At 35.4% G+C, this 18469-nt stretch overlaps 1 protein-coding gene across 1 annotated transcript in view; it reads left to right on the plus strand.

Moving 5' to 3' along the window:
- Window positions 1-306: 306 nt before the first annotated feature.
- The window catches only part of LOC122333971 (thrombospondin type-1 domain-containing protein 7A-like), a 63486-nt gene continuing 45323 nt past the window's right edge, over window positions 307-18469 (plus strand). The window contains 6 exon segments of the mRNA XM_043231831.1: window positions 307-314; window positions 405-429; window positions 431-587; window positions 6345-6500; window positions 7436-7639; window positions 14384-14578. Of these exon segments, the coding sequence (XP_043087766.1) occupies window positions 307-314; window positions 405-429; window positions 431-587; window positions 6345-6500; window positions 7436-7639; window positions 14384-14578 (745 nt within the window).

Raw genomic sequence — 18469 nt, forward strand, 5'->3', positions numbered from 1 at the left:
CATCGAGTTGTATGGCAGTCAAAATCCTTTTATTTTCCAATTAAATTCCTGCATTTTTAGGTAAACAGGCTACTGAATAGCTATTTGCATGGCAGTTTTAAGTAGAATTGAAATGCATTTAAGGACATTAAGGTTTTTTGGACTAGAAACATTTGTCTTGAGATTTGAGACAACTGTCATTACATTTTCCAAGATCCTTTTGCTGTTTGTCCGTTTACAGCGCATTCATTTAAACGTTTATTGGAATACTCTCGTTTATCATGTGTAAAGCGAATGTACATGACAGTGACACACAATCCAAATGGAATGGCGCTGTAAATGTTCGGAAAGATTTATTACAACAGGATGCTTGATCCAAAGCGCAGGTTCAGAACATAATTGCCAGTGTTTCATGTTAATTTCAGTTATGCCTGGCGGAGCACCGAATGGAAGCGAGTGTCGTGTTGACGCGCTGCTCAGCCAGCAGGACCGGCGGCGTGGGAATCAGACGGGTTTGTGTGGCGGAGGTGTTCAGAGCAGAGAAGTGTACTGCGTTCAGGCCAACGCAGAACTCCTCAGCTACATCAATAACAACAAAGACAAACAAGGTACAGCTATCTGCTTGACAGTGTGCAGAGGTATTTTTACTCCCAGTGTATAGTAAACAGATAGTTCTACCAATCCTGGACATGCTTTTATTGTTGCTGTTGAGCAAGTCACCTGAACAAATACACAATAGGCTGGTAGCGCAACAAAAATGTGTTGCCTCAAACCCTTTATGACTATCCCGAGCTGTGATAAATACAGATTCACTCCTCCGAATCTTTATAAGTTTCGTATGATTCTTTAAGAGATTCTTCTGTTTCATCTTCATGCTTCGTGTGATGCCATATTTGAATCTTTATAAGTTTTGTATAATGCCATAAGCGAATCTTTTTAAGTTTAAGTTGTTTTCATAAGAAAAATGTATAAGTGAATAATTGATACATGATTCCATAAGACAATCCTTGAGTTTCAAATGATGCCATAAGTTTCATAAAATTAGATAAGTAAAAATGAAGGTGATTTAAGAGAATCTTTCTTTGTAAGTTCCATTTGGTTCCATAAGAGAATATTTATATTTCACGTGTAGCAAATCGTCATTAGTTCCAACTGATTCTGTAAACAAATCTTTATTTGTTCTTTAAAATGCCATGATCAATTTTTCAGGAATGCATAAGAAACCTCAAGTTTAAGAAGAGTCACACAGTTCCTTATGATGCTGAAACTGAAAACACTTTATTTAGTAAAAACACTGAATAAATAATTTATTTATTGCAAAGTATCTGTTATAATAAAATGACATTTTGTGATTTATGTGTTGCTTAGCAAACAATTTTTTGTACCTCTCAGATGTAAATCCTAGAAAACATGGATCTGTCCATCATGCTTTTCTTCTTTCCTTGCTTTCTTTGTCCACCTCCCACCTACATGTGTGTGTAAATTTCTTACTTGACTGTATATATTGCATCAGCATTTCTTTGCATGCTCCACACACACATCTCTCGATTAATGGCCCACCCGTCTTCAGTAGAAAATACCTTTTTTTAAATCTTTCTCCCTCCTGCTCCCTCTTTTGATGCTCAGAACTGTAGAAGAGCACATTGAAACTTATCGTCAACGCACATGTCTCCGTACATTAGAGCAGATGAGCGCTGACTGCATGAAAAGCTCCAGTTAAAGAAGCTCTATTAGAACAGGCCACTGGTGGAGCTGCGTATGCTGGGAAATCTGTGTCCTTATCAGCGCGGTGCAGGAGACGCCTCGCTTCACTGGGGGGTAATCTGCTCCACCGACAGCAGATACATGAACGCAGACGGTGCAGAAAGTTAAAGGGAAAATGTGCTGGAGCGTTAGTCGACTGATGGAGTCGTGATGTTCTCGCCCTGGGAGGATGTTGTCAGCTTCAAGATTCTTTGATGTGATGAAACTTTCATCAAATCTATCTGGAAGTGATGCTCATTTACATTTCTTTCCAAGAACACAACACTGCACTCACAGCACAAACAGAACGATATTTCCCACAGGTGGCTTCACTGTCTTAAAACCGAGTGTTTCGAAAGGATTTGATGGCATAGGAGAACTTCCCATTTGACTCCATAAAGGAACTCTTAAACATTCAATATGATGTCATTAACAAATCTGAATGTTCCATTTGCTCCAAAAAATAATCTTTCTAGGTTTCCTATAAAGCCGTAACAAAATCCTTATGATTTCCATTTCATTTCAAAAGAGACTCTGATGACATAAGCAATTTCTATGCAATTCTAAAAGAGTTGTTTCATATGTCATAAGTAAATCTTTGCATTTCTATTTGATTCTAAAATAGAATTTTTGTAATTTCCATAAAAGTGTCCCAAAGTAATATAAGTAAAGTCACCTTTATAAATTGTATTTGATTTCCTAAGACAGTCTTTATATATTCCATTGCATGTGAATCTTTAAGCTAAATTTGGCTTAATATTATAAATATTAAATTGATAAATCTATATGATGCATAATTGAATCTTTATAGGTTCGTAGGTTTGATTTTGCAGAAAAAAAAAAATCAAGTTCTGTAAGGAGTGGATCTATATAATGAATCTTTCTACTGTATATTTCATGACTCTATGACTATTTCATAAGTGAATCTCTATTTCATTCCATAAGACACTCTGTATAAGCTCCATGTAATGCCTTAAGATTGATGTTTTTTTTACATTTCCATTTAATTCTGATTGAAAAATAATTGCAAAAGACCATGTGATGCTGTAAGAGAATCTTGAGTTGAATGTAATGCCATATGAGAATCCTTGAGTTCCATATGATGCTGAAAAATGAAAATGATTCTTGATGAGAAGAGAGTTCTTAGCCGAAGTGCTGCAAAAATCCATTGAAGAAGCTTTGAATTTGAGAGTGTAGGAGGAATCCTGCGGCTTTTGACTGTCTTAGATCTGGGCACAAGTAAAAGCTAACCAGCTTATACCTCGCATTATCACATTACTGTCTGAATGAAAGTCAATGGAGGCAATGTACGCTGAATAAACTGCCGTGACATTCGATTGGACAGAGCTATATTTGGAGTCTACTATGAAAAAATGACTGCTTTATAGGGGAACCGAATGTGACAGATGTGATTCATTTATGACATTACAAACCAATGGGTTTGGCTGGTTATCATGAGCGGTTTGGCCCTGCTGGTAAATGACATAACTAGAGCTTGCATTAACCGAACATTTTTCTGTCACTTACCGAATTGTAAAAACATTGACAGATAATTCAGAAGGCTTTGTGTTGTTTTGACAGATATAGAAATAAGTTGTCTTGCCTATTGCATTTGGTAAAGAAAATGTAGAAAATAAAATGTGAATGTAGACTGAGAGAGGTATGAGTAAGAGTTTAAGGACAGAAACGAGAGTTTTTCTGAAAGGTAGAAGTGCATGGCGGGAAATTTACCACCCAATCCATCAGAATGGACGAAAATGATTTTATATCAAATATGACTGTGCATTGTGCTTAAAATGGCTATCATTGTATTTTCTGAAGGACTCTAAAAGGACAACTAAAAGGTTAAATGGTTATATTTTCCCTTTGCCTGTTGCTTTGGACGTCACAGCTCAGGATAGTTCGAGCTAACCAGCTTATGCCTTCGCGTTACCCCTTTAAAGCTGTAATATTCTGGAAGTAGTCACAGTATAGAGCTCATAGTGATTGTGTTCGTGTTTTCCCCTTGAATGATGTTTATTAGCAGTAGTTTGTGTGTTTTGTAGAAGGTCAGTCCTCAAACAGCCAGATGCCTAGTGTCCCTCCTCCTGTCCATCAGCTATGAGATCTCAGGTAAGATGTTCAACCTCTTAAACAATATTTGGGGTATTTTTTCAACTCAGTGTAAATACACTGACATTTGCTATATTACAACTTATTTTACATATATATATATATATATATATATATATATATATATATATATATATATATATATATATATATATATATATATATTTGAGCATTACTTTGAATGTAATAATTAGAATTCTATTTTATTAATTATATTTAATATATTTAATGTTACTTTTAATTTAATTGCAATTAATTCTATCATTTTGTATTATTTAATTTAATTTGACTTTCTTTCCATTCCTTTTTATATCTGACGCATTGGTCTTTGTTTGATCAAATCTCTTTGCCTAAAGCATGTTTACATATTTTGTTTGCTTAGTCTGTTTACTCTGTGTATTTTTGTAAGTGTTTACGTCCATGGAGAGCTCATTAGAAGAGTACATACTGATGCAACACTCTGTGCTTTAGTCAACACTCTCCTCTGAGCACTAGACAACTGACAGAGATTGATTGACAATGACAGTCATTCTGACAGCTCCATACTGTACACTCTCGCTCAAAAGAAATAAGGCAGCATTTTGTTTGCCTTTGTTTTATAAGGGTCTTTTAAAGCAGGCCCTTTTGCCTTCATGGACACTGTAACATGGAGCAAATCGATCAAAATATGACGGTAGAGACATTTTCAAATAAATGCTTTGCCTCACAACGTTCTATTCATCCACCCCGAATTTCAGGTTTCTTTTAAAATTCTGCTTTTATGAGCACACATTCTTAAAAAAAACATCACAAAAAAACCCTACGTTTTGTCAGGTAGAGTGTGTTAATAAATATCAGGGCCACCTTAGTTTTCTCATCTGTTTTCAAGCAGCTTCTGAGCACCAAATCATCCTCATGCTTGAAGCTAAGCCTGTCCGCCTGGGTTTGTCAAAGCAGGCACAGACCGCAAACTTTGATTTAGACAGAAAGTTTGCGCAGAAGGTCTGGACCATCTGGCAGGTAAACAAGGACAACCTGTGCTGTGTTATGTTAACTTAGATGATGCTGCATTATGCTGAAATCTGTCTCTCCATTAATTTGGGGAACATGCGGTGCCAGAAGCGTTGAACGAGGTGAACTGTCATTCCCCGTGCCCATTTCCAGGGTTCAATCAATTATTATGTTTTTTAATGGTCTGTGGTGCAGTCAGTCTTCTCCTACTTTTTAGTTGACGGTCTGTGCGCGTGGAGAGCATTTTGTTTTGGAAATCTCTAGAGAGCAGAACTCACCACATATCAGCATGGAGAGCTCCACAAGAAGAGTTTACCTGGCTTTGATGTAAATGCAGCAGTCATGTCACCTGTCACCCATCAAGCCGACAGCCAAATCCTGTGTTAAAACATTAATGCACCGCTTTTGTTTGTGTTTTCGAATTTCTGTTTTATAGTTGAGAAAAAAAAGATTTCAGTTTCACATATAATAGGTCCCAAACAGGATCCATAGACTGCTTTTCTACAGTCATCTCAGGACTAGTTCTCTGACAAACTGTCTATCTATCTATCTATCTATCTATCTATCTATCTATCTATCTATCTATCTATCTATCTATCTATCTATCTATTTATCTGTTTATCTGTCTGTCTGTCTGTCTGTCTGTCTATCTATTTAATTTAATTTTATTTATTTACAACGTTTTTTTACTCAATAGCCATATTAAAATACTTTTTTCATCATGCTGTTAGGAATAAGTGATACTTAAGTGGAGATTTGTGGCTTTGTACAGAAAAAAAAAAAAATATATTTTTTAAAACATAGGTATTGCAAATAAAATTGGCAGGTAAATTGCAGTAAAAAAAAAAAAAAAAAAAAAAAATATATATATATATATATATATATATATATATATATATATATATATATATATAAATATAGATATAAATATGTACATGTACATGTACTACTGAAAACATTATAAAAACGTCCCAGAAAAATTTTTATTCTAATATAATATTTTTCAAATTCTCAAAATTGACCAGTACATGAAACTCCATGGTTTTGCCTTAAATTCATTTTGAAATGATATAAATTCTAATTTATTTGGCTATCTAATGATATATAATACAAATTGAAATAATAGACATTAAATATATAAAGGGGTGAGAGCCAGAAAGACATTGTCATTGAGTGACATTTCACCGTCTTTTTTTATATATATATATATATATATATATTTGCCTAATTTCATTTTTACATTTGTTTAACTTCATCATCATTTACATGTTCATTATATGCTGTGTTTTAGATTTATTGATAACATCGTGTGCATTCAAATCATGCTGAAATCTCTGGAGATTCCGGTTTTCTCCTGGTTTTCCTTTGCCGCGATGCGCGAGGGAATCAGGATTCTTCAGAGCGTGTTTAATGTTGTCATTTGTTGTTTCCTGCAGTTTTATGAAGCTAATTGTCCGTTGAGCGTAGTGCTCGTGCGGGAGTCTTGCTGCAGTGTTTTAATGCGTGTGTTTGTGTTGTAGCATCACAACCCGTAGACGTTAGGCTGTGCAAGGGAACGACTCCGAGCACCACGCAGCTGTGTCACATCCCGTGCCCTGTGGAGTGTGAAGTGTCCCCGTGGGGCGCCTGGGGGCCCTGTACCTTTGAGAATTGCGATGAACGGGTTGTGAAGAAAGGTAAACATTGCTGATACCAATAATAAATTCACTGAACAGGAAGTGTCAAATACTGAGACGCAGTATTCTACTGAGGCACAGAGCTATTTTACAGACAGAATAGAATATTTCTTTACGATTGAACTAATATCTTATATAATTATATCAGCAGAAGTCATATATTAAACATGTCTTAATATTTCTCTACTGTGCATTGATTATATAGAACTAATTGGTCTTATCTTTTAACTAACCTTTAACTAATCTTTTAATTGTAGTTAAACACATTTGCATTCTAACACATTTCTATAATTAATGAATTATTATTATAATTATATATATATATACGTATGTGTGTGTGTGTACTTTTTGTGTGTACTAGACCTAGTCTATTGGACACAACTGACCTTTTATTGCTTTACATTTGCTTAATTATAATAAAAATAAGTCATAATGTACACTGAAAAGGTTCTAAAAATAGCTTTTGTTAAAAAAAATTATATATATATATATATATATATATATATATATATATATATATATATATATATATAATATATATGAAAAACTATTAAATTTATTGCTTTATAATTGCTTAATTATAATAAAAATAAGTCCCCAAAATATTTTTTGTTCATTTATTTATTTATTTATTTATTTTATTAACTTTGCTTTGCTTTTCTTTTAGACTGAAATGTGAATTGGACATGTGGAAAGTTGTGTAAGATCCAATCCAAAAAAAAAAAAAAAAAAAATCAATTTAATGAAAGGTCACACATCCACCAAAAATCACCTTTGGACAAGTTGGTTAAAAGTAATTGGGTAAAATGTCATAAAAAATGACAAAAGTAATGTCACATTGATATTTTGTCTTAATCCAGTGACATTTTAACTGTGACTTAAAAAAGGTGTTATAGAGACAGCTAAGAGACTTTTTGTGTCCTGTTTATTTGCAGGTTTCAAGTTCAGACGACGCACAATCACTAATTACCCCACGGGTGGAGAGGGGAGCTGTCCTCATCTGGTGGAGGCTATCCCGTGTGATGATCCCAGCTGTTTTAGCTGGCAGCTGGTCAAGCTGGAGGAGTGTATCCCAGAAGAAGACATGGACTGTGGAGAGGGAACACAGACTCCACGGGTCCGCTGTGTCAACAGCGAAGGTAGTAAACACAGCTGGCTTTTGCAGATGTCAGGTTTACGCCTTTACATAAAATTATTTTTCCAATTTTAAGTTACTGTAAAAGGCTCCTGGAAAAAACAGTTGGCTCCCTAATTATCAAATACATCTTTATTTAACCCTCTAACTCTAGCGCTTTCTATTTTAATTATTAATTTAAAAAATATTAATAAGTAAAAAAAACACTGTTTAAAAAAACCCTAGCTTCTCTGTTGTTTTTGCACTCTATCTATTTCTTTTGTTTTTATTTATTATACAATTTAAAATGCCTCTAACGCTAGCTTGCTCTAACCTTTTTCTATAACAAAAAAAAACGAAACTTTGCTTTGTGTACTTCGTTAAGCTAACTGACACTTATACAGCACTTCTGTGATTTTGCTTCCATTGCCCTGATTTGTAAGTCTTTGGATAAAAGCGTCTGATAAATGACTAAATGTAAAAACTATAAGAAATGTAATGGGATCATTACTGTAATTTTCATAGCTATTATAAATTACGTTTAAATTTTTTATTGTAAAAAAATCTAAATAGACATATCCAGAATGGAAGCCTTACATTTGATCTTTTTTTAATTTAAGTTTTTCAGTTATGTGCATGAGGACAATCAGTACAATTAATTTTTATGGATTTTTTTTTTTATTCTATTCTGAAATTTGATCATTTTTAAATTTTTTTAAAATTGTTTTATGTAGTTTATTCATTTTATTCATTATAATAATATTGTATTTATTTTAATTTGTATTTATTTTATTTTATCTTTATTTTTACTGTAAAATTCAGTTCAGTAAAACATCTTTTACCGTATTTTTTTACAGTAAATTAAATTTTTACAGTAAATTGTGCTGCTTTTTTCTGCGTATTAAACCACTATTCATACTAAGATTACTTACCTAAACAACGTTTGAGTTACAGTTGTTAAAATATGACGTCTATCATTTGTTGATTCAGATGGGAATGAGATGTCTGTATTGATGCTGTTAATACATGCATCCTGAATCATGTTTAAACTGGATTACGATCGCGTACGCCTGTGAAACCTCCTCGGGGAAAACCAGTCCGATCCAAATAGGGCTTAAGGATACTGTAACTGGAGCATGTGGTCTTTTTCCAAACAACGCAAAAAAATAAATAATAATAATCTCTTGTGTGAAGCTTGCCAGATGATTATAGTGCAAAAGCAAGCCAGTGGATTCTCACTTGACGGCTTCTGTGGCGGATGTCTTTAAAAAGCAGGATTGATTTTGAATCTGGTAATTAGCCTCTGGGAATTCAAACAGTATCCTGGCGCAGGGCAGCCGTATCTCGTCTCTCAGCTGGTGTGTCCGGAACGTTTTCCCTCCCAGCTGGAGCTCTTTACAGGGTTAATGCTGCAGAGAGCAGAGGAGAGTAAACACGCTGCTAATGGTGATCGTGTCCTCCTACAGCTCAGCTACTCAATAAAGACAATCTCAGCCGTGCCTGGAGAGACACTTGTATGTTTGACCGGCTAAAGACTTGCACTTTGCAAATCGGACTCTTCGGCGGCAGCATGCTGATGAGGTGCTTTTCTGCAGCGCTATTTATGAAAATACACTGCATGCTATAAAAAAAATGTGGTACGGTTTTTAAAAGAAATCTCCCACGCTCGCAGAGTCTTAAAAAACGCAAGAGGATTGTTGTGAAATATTATTGCAATTTAAAGTAACTGTTTAGTAAATGAGCATATTGTAATATGCAATTTATTCCTGCGAACGGTGCTGATTTTTGTAATATGCTGATTTAAAGCAGACTTTTCCTTATTGTCAAAGCTGGCTGTTTAATATTTTGGTGGAAAATACAATAAATGTTTTTGGATTTTTTTTGTGAATGTAAATTAAAAAAGAAGAGCATTTTTGTAAAATATTAATATTTTTTTTAATTGAATTTATCTCAATCTCAATTAACCTCAAACTTTTAAACTATAGTCTATATTGTCAAATCAGCTTAAATTAAAAATGTCTTTAAGAGGTCATTTTTGTTAAGTGTTTAGTATTTTATTATTTTATGTCAAGAAATTCACAATGTGCTGTCAGATTAGTTTGACGTAGTTGTTTTTTATGAATGAGTTGAATCGGATCAGTTTGAATCAAATGGAATGGACTGAGCTACAGGTTAAGTTCAACTCGAAAAAAGAGAAATTACTGAGCGTAATTTAAAAATGCTACTTTGTAAGTTTAGTAAAAAATAAATCATCATCTTATTTAAAGTTTATCCTGTCGTCATGTAGTTTATGCATCATAGCAGAGACTCCACTTGAAATAATGACTGTTTCCGAACAGGTTTTCCTCTGTTTTACATTGGCTGAGTAAACAGATGAGCTCACAGCATTGATTGAGCAAGTGTTGCTGTGTCAGGATGCTAAAGCAAACGGAGAGATGTTTTGACAGACACGGGGTCACAGCGTTCTGACAGTCTTCTGACAGCTTGACACCCCTGTTTCTCAAATCTAAAACACCTTGTTAGTCCTGCTAAACACTCGTGTTGACAGCTTCTTGCCTTATTTTTGTGCAGCTGATCTGGGTAACAGTCATAAATGCGGGGAACAAACAATAAAAACTGTCCATTTTCATTTCTAAAAATGCGTGAGATCTCAAAGAAAACATTTCTCATAATGTCAGAGGTAACCAATGAGTCACTGTGTGCTTTTATTTTCATGAGCAGGTTTATTTGCAGTAACTGATTACCAAAGCAATAGACATAACTCTAAATATTTAGTGTCTTTGAAATGTTCTGTGTTTCTATCATGGGAAAATGTGGCTAATTAAGTTTGAAGCTTGAGAAATTCTAAAGAAATCCTCTAGAAATCCTTCTATAGAGCTTTTAAGCTGCAACCATCAAGCTGGGGTCAGAGCTTCATACTGGTCTATTGCTATAAGAAATCCTATCAACTTCTTCCATTTCAAGCAGGTTGGCTGCTTTGGCTGGTTTTAATGTGGTTTAAAGTGTTTTTTGGGCCACTTTTTAGCTGGTCAGGCTAGTCTTAGCTGGTCAAGATGGGAGACCAGCTAAAAGACCAACCAAGTTTAAACCAACCTAGACAACCATCCTAGGCTGCTTTTACCTGGTTTAAACAGACTAATCATACTAGCAACATGCTAATTATTCTAGAAACATGCAACCTAGTAACATGTTAGTAGCATGCTAGTCATGCTAGAATCATGCTAGTAATTTGTTAATCATGCTAACAACATGCTTGTAACACATTAGCAACCACACTGGGTACCCTAGCAACTGCTTAGCAACCACCCAGGTACCCTGGCAACTGCATAGCATAACCCTAGTGATCATCATGGGTGCCCTAGCAACCACATAGCGACACCCAAGCAACCACCCTGTGAATCTTAGCAACCACCCCAGGTACCCTAACAACGGCCCTAGCAACCACAAAGCCCCGCGTTCTGCTTTTCTAGGTTCAGTTGCTTTCAAAACATCTCCAATCTTCAAAACCATTTTTAAGTTTTAAGCCTTCAAACTAAAAACTTTCAAACTTCAAGCTTTTAAAACGTTTGCTAGCTTTCCGATCTGGCTCTCTCAAGCCAACTTTGAAGTTTGTCTACCAACTTTACTATCCGGTTCATTAATTCTTCCTGTGAAGTGTTCATTTTTAGCTTGCAAGCCTATAGTTTCAAGGCAAGCTGGTAAAAAGAGCTTGTTTTCCTGTCAGTCTAAAAATATCTGAAGACCGTAATGGATGTTTGAAGCTAATCACAGTGGAAGCTTCCAGAAACTGCAGATGAAACTTCGTGGAATTTCTCGCAATTTTGTCACATTAAGTCCCAGCCTCTACAAGGAAACATCTGCTGTTTTCTAGAAATCCCTCTGTCACGTGACCGCCGTCATTCACAGTCTGCTGTGTGGCCGTGTGCGTGTGATATGACGTCTATTAAATAATAATAACGTGCAATAATGTTTTCTAGCATCTGCCGCGTGAGCAATCGAACGCCCCCTATCTCGCCATAACCTGCCTCTCTGTAGCCGTACGCTGTGGCAGATTGATTTCATCAGGCGCTGATTAAAATTGATCTGCTAGTTGTTTTTTTACAGCCAGACTTGGCATCTGCTTCGCTCCGAGTGTCTCGGAGAGCGACGCGTACAATATTGCTTCACAAATGGCCACGGTTCTGACACAGATCGATGTAAATATTGTATCGTTGTCTACTACAAGGAAAACCTGGAGTGTCCATGTATTTGATGGAAATATTTATTGGGTGTTTGTGGCTCAGTGCTCAAGCAAGAGAGTGTGTGTTTTTTTTTTCTACACAGCGTGTCACTGAGCTAAAGCCAAAACCGAGCTGATACTCATCAGATTTGGCTCAAAGTAAAAGATGTGATGAAAACCCCCGAGAGAGGCTGTGCGCGGTAATGAACTCTGCCAAACACGGACACGCCAGCAACAATTGCACGTTTTTGCCTGTCCTTCAGAACCATCTGTACGATTGCTTTCTACTGTTTTTAGCATGGCGCCGTTTCAAAATAGGACAACAGAGTGCTTTGAAATCTGTTAAAAGCTTGTCTGGCTGAATCATATTTTTGCATAAAGAAAATGTTGCCTAATTTTAGGTCTATTAACATAATTTGCTTTGCAACATTTATTTTCATGACAGTTAAAAACATTTTACACCCTCATTTTCATTACCATAATGCATCTGGATGTTTTTTGTAGCTCCTTTATTTCTCAGTGGTGATTCTCATTGGCTTTATTGACACATTATTTATATTCTTATATAAAGTAATATTTTTTTAGATATTATATACACTATGTTTTATATTTACTAAATGTTTACTTACATATTTTATATATGCAATATCAATTTAATTTAATATTTACATTTTTAAAAGACAATATCACAAATAATACCTTAATGCAGTGGTTAGGGTTCCTGGAGGCCCCCCAATACTGCATGGCTGTATCCAAAATCTCCCCCTATACCCTCATTCACTATTCCCTACAGCAGTCCACTCATTCAGTTCACACAAAGCAGCAAGATTAAAGGACTTATCTTAAATTCTGTCACAGAACTATGCATAAACCAGTCAAACAAATATATATATTGATTATCATTTTACAGTGAATTTGTACTTGTGTTGTGTTACTCCCTGAATGAGTGCTTTGTAAAATGAATGGATGAAGGATTCAGCTGCGGGCACCATCTTCTGGCAAAACACGGGAAATCATTTGGCGCGTGACACTCACACTGCATTATGGGGATTTTTTGGTGGTGCATTGTGGGATTGGATAAGTGCACCTGAGAACGTCCACTATGGTTTCGGACACCACTTAGTGCCCTATATAGGGGGCGATTTCAGATAGAGCCCATGTTTTCCATGTCTCCTTAACCAAACACACCTGATTCAGATCATTAGCTCATTAGTAGAGACCTGAAATGGGATGCGTGATATTATTGGACTGATATCGGAATCGGCCAATATGGGCTTTCAATTTAAAAATCGGCAGCAGCCTTTTGAAAACCTATGCCAATATGTCTTATGGATAAGAGGAATACATTAACTCACATGTGCTGTGAGTGCTCAATCTTGCAACAAACGTTTGTCTGAAAGATTGTTCTGGATCACTGCATTAAGTCCTAATGTTCATTAACATTTACGTGTGTTTCTGATTAAATTAAAAGCAGTAACTGGAGTCATAAAATTAGCAAAGTGTGTTTGATTTAAAGCAGAAGCTATATACATGAAAAAAATGACAAAATGATAAAAATCCTATATCTTGCATCCTTACCTGAAATGGATGTGTCGGACATGCAGAGATGCAAAATGTGCAGTTTTTGGGGAGGCCTCCAGAAACGTGTTTGGGAGCCTTAGTGTATGAACAAATAAAAATTATGCTTTTGTTTTTGCATTTTTTTCTTTATTTTGCATGTAAGAGAAGAGTTTATTGCAAAATGTGATAACTTTTTTTACCTTTTCAAAAATCGTATTTGTTATTATGGTATTATGTTTTTATTGTTTGATTGCGTTATCTGTTTCTATCTAGTCAAAGACTGTAGTTCGATTAAGATTCATTTTAATGCACAACGGAAAAACATCTTTCTAAGATTTGTTAAAAACTGAGCTGTTTTTGCAAATTAACTCTTCAATTATACACAAAAGTACTAAGTAATATTTTTAGCTACATGTACTTACTGTAGTGTTAAGGTTAGGATAAGGGTTAGTTGCGTGTAATTATCTATAATATATTGTTAATAGTGCATGTAAACATGTAAAAATAATGTATTAAAATAAAGATTTTATTGTGTTATAATCTTATTGCAAGAATTATGAGAAAAAATGCACCTAATTGTGTTGCAGTTAATGCATGCAAAAAGGTCTTAAAAATAGGCTTTATTGTATTGCCTTCTTGCTTCTTTTGATATTTGAGATGAATTATGACCCAGACTTGCACTTGACAGATTACATCAGCTTCACCTGTCTGCTGTACTGTATGTAACCCACTCCTGACATCAAACGAAACAGCGGATGTTACTATTACATAAAATATCAATTTGTAAGTGGATGTTGGTCAAGACCCCCTACGACTCTGTATTTTATTTTTAAATACTGTTTAACAATTTAGCATACATTTCTGCACAAATTCTCATCAACTCGTACTTTAAATGCATCAACGTGTAGGTTTTGCAGAGTGTACAAAAACAATGCAAATGATGCTTAAATCCGAAACACATTTTTAACCCTCAAATGTTTTGTGTTTCAGGTATCGAGGTGGAGAAGGAGATGTGTGTGGATGAAGTCTATCCTTCATCTGTGCCCTGTGTGGTTCCCTGCCCTAAAGACTGCGCTCTCAGCCTCTGGACCGAATGGTCCACCTGCTCCCAGACCTGCTCCAGCAAAACCGCCGAAGGCAAGCAGATGAGAACCCGAGCAATACTGGCTTACAATGCAGGCGAAGGTAAAGAAGAACTCAGAAAGCCAACACACATTGCCAAACTCATACGATGCTAAATAAATAAAAATATATATGGTAACACGTTAGATGTAGGAACAGTATTAACTAGTAGTGTGCTAGTGTGCATGTTAGCATATTGGCTGTTTAGTAGTCCTTATAAAGCATGACCATATCCTACCCAACACCTAAGCATAACTACTACAACCATACTTGCTATCAATAGGCAGTAATTAGAAGTTTATTTAAGAACAACTCTTAATAGTGAATATGTTTTCCCTGAACTAATGTGTTACCATATATATGTGAACCTGGAGCTCAAAGCCTTAAGTTGTATGGGTCTAACGATACATTTAGGATAAAGTATTAGGATATTAAGTAAACTTCATGATGCATGAGGTACTTTGTAAAATGTTAAAAATATATCAAAACATTATTTTTCAGTTAGTAATATGCTTAACTTTAAGGGCGATTTTTTGCACCCTCAGATTTCACATTTTCAGATTGTCCTATCCTCACAAACAATATATACCATAATACATCAATGGAAAGCTCATTTATTCAGCTTTCAGGTGACGTATGAATCTCAGTTTCCCAAAAAACGACACTAACGTTTTGTGGACCAGGGCCACACGCACGTTAGATGCGAGCAAAGCACTTTTATCATTTATTTGCACATGCCACGTTTTGCATCTAACACAATGACCTTCGTACATTTCTAATTGCGAGAGGCCTCTAACAAGCTGACATGCATAAACCTTGCAATTTTCTGGGGTCTGTAGAGCGTAAGATTATCCTAAAAAAAAGCTGACAGGATGCCGTCAAGGAAAGGCCGTCGTTCCACAAGGGTGGAATTTTTCGACCTAAAACTGTCTTGAGATTCTGATGGATGACTCCTGCGCTGTGACATCACCGACAGTCAGTGTTCCGAGACTCTTAAATCCACTTTATCTGTTCCGGCGAGGCTTTAGTGTCGGCTTACATGAGCCGGGCTACAGAGTGCTCCAGTCACAGTCAAACAGCGTTTACTTCTGTAATCGGACGTAATTCAGAACGCTACTGTGATAATGTTGATTGGTTCGTTTGCTAGCTTGTTGGTTGTTTTAACCTTTGGAGAAAATCTATATTAAGCATCGTAGTAACGTATTTTATACATCATGGAATAAGATACAGCAAAATAATGAATTTATACTCAAGGAAGAAAAAATAAAGCAGCTCAGTTTTATTCAGAGGCCCAAACTAAGCTAAAATATGCAGCTTGGTGCTGTTGCTGATATTCATTTGGTAATATAAAAAATCTGATGGCTCGCAGTGTAAATCAATAAGATTTATAACAGTATAGCATACCACTGATACATAATGCATATAAATGTTAGCTTTCAATCTTTGCCTCCCAATAATGCATTTTAGTAAGACGATATAAGGTTTGATACTTAGATCAAATTTCTATATTTTTTTGATATTGAAGGGCAAAGCATATAATGCGATACGAAAGAGTGATGATTGAGTGATTACGGATAAACGTTCTCCAAATACTTGATTATATTCAATGCTCACATTTTAACATTGTTTCTACAAAATGATGGTAAATAAGTTTTCATCCTGGAATATTAAAAGTTATTCTTACATTCACGTGGTAATGATGATTTCAATTGCATTTTTACAACGATTCTACAAAGACACTTTACTTGTTAAGAAAGTATGAACCCAATCCGACAACAAAAGGCATGTAGTAGATTATGTGCAACAGGTTTTTGACCAGTTTTGATAAGGTTTATCAATTAGAAATTTGTGTATCAAATATGGTAAAGTTAAAAATGGTTGCACATTCTCCCCTCATTTGTCGTTTGTGTATCAAGCGCAGAGAACAGGGAAGTCTATACTGAATTATTGCTGTGCTTTCTCCACAGTGACGTCAATGGTAGTGGCGTGGATTACAGTTATGGAGGGTAACGCGTCAAAACATCTCATGTTTTTATGGCCTGTAGAGCAGTTTTCATGTAGAAGTCCTCTCAGATTTGTTTGGATGGTTTGAAGTAGCCGCTGTATCTTGTCTTTTCTTACTGTTGATTATTTTATCGTGATTCAAATATGTAAAACTTAGCACTAGTCGAGTAGATCCTGAAATATTTATTCTCTTACCGCTGCTTCTCTGAATTTAAATACGAAGACGCTAATATTTTTTGCTTTATCTCAAGGTCTTACAAGGGTTCCGAAGTTTCCTGAGCTCTACGGTACAATTGATTTCTTTTCATCTTTTGTGTGCAGTTTGTAGATTTAGATCTTCAATAAATAGCTTGTGTTTGAGTATGTATAGGGTTAGAAAGTGTTAACGCGGGCTTTTATTCTTAGTCTTGTTTTCACAAGTTTAATGTTGCATCCTGGAGAATATAAATGAAGAAAGTCAGATCTTTCGCTCGGATGCATTTGCTTTAAGCGCCATTTTCCGCCAAAGCAACTACGTTTTTGAGCGATGAGTTGAGCGTTGCCCTTTGGGAGGTCGATAGATTTATGCGACGATGAGACTATGCACCATGCTTTCTGTGCTAGACATCTGCTTGACGTCTGACGTAAGATGCCAAATGCAGCGAGACTTTATACATTATGCATGTCCTTGAGAGTCCATTTGTGAACAAGTCAGCAGAATGATGAAACTCATACTGTAAACACGAAAAAAAATCATAGCCCTCTGGGTCTCTTATGAAACTGATATAGCACATTGCAAAAAAGCCAGAAACATACTTGTCCGGTAGTATCTGAATGCAAACACTTCTTGCTATGCAAACTTACAATGTGTAAGCATACTGTTGAGAAAGCATTCAGAATTCGGTTCATGGTGAGTGCGTGCATTGCTTTCTCATGTTGTAGCATGAGTCACTATTGCAGACATTAGTCTTTTCTTCTGTGGACGGTTTTGTCTTTCAAGGCAAAAACTGTTATGGTGAGCAATAGAGTGTTACTTGAATAATAATATATACAGTGTAATGGTCCAGACCTGTGAGGTGGACAACTATTTTATTTCATTTCATTTCAGTTTAGTTTGTTTTCACAAGCCGTTCTTAATATTGCATTTAATCATTGTTATTTAAATCTAATAACAGTTTGATAATTATACAATAATCATATATAATAAAAACTGTAAGAATTAACGAATCAATACGGTCGTTCAAACATCGGTATAATAAAGAAATCCATGTTAATTAAATTTTAAATGTAAATTTCATTTAAGTTCATTTAAACATTGAAGCGTTAAAACTTGAGATTTAGTAACTATTTGTTTTCTATTTTCGATTTTTGATATTGGTCAGTTAAATGAGCTTTTATTGCAGAAAACTACATTTTTAAAAATACTAATTATGGATAAATAAAATATTACAAGCCATCACATTTTCTAGTAAATATACATGGTTTTTAGTCCTGTATATCGTTTCTATATTGTCTTTTGGATATGTATGTTTACTGCTAAATATAATTACACAGATTTTATTTGTCCTCACTTTGTAGATCGTTATTCAGCAAAGCCCAAACAGTGATTTACTGTATTTCTGTTCTCAGTTTTCTTTGCTGTCAGCGGCAGCACAACAATTCATGTTCTGTACCAGTATACTTCGTCTTTTGTATGCTTCTGGCTTAAAACCTGATCATTTTATGAAATCAGTTCATTAAAAACACCCACAGAAATAAAACGGTGAACGTGCTTTCTTTGATTGCAGAACACCTTCTGAAAAGCTCAATGTCATGACTGTGTGGAGGCGGTGGTACGCTGCACAGTTAAGCTTCACAGAGACACAAATGTGTTCCTGTGGGAAGGCCGCGAAGTCTCATTTAGGCTTTTCGCTCTTTGCTTTGTTCGTTCTTAACCCTGAGTGTTTTACACTCTTCGTGCTTTAGTAATTA

Source organism: Puntigrus tetrazona, unplaced genomic scaffold (genome assembly GCF_018831695.1).
Source record: "Puntigrus tetrazona isolate hp1 unplaced genomic scaffold, ASM1883169v1 S000000456, whole genome shotgun sequence".
NCBI lineage: Eukaryota > Metazoa > Chordata > Actinopteri > Cypriniformes > Cyprinidae > Puntigrus > Puntigrus tetrazona.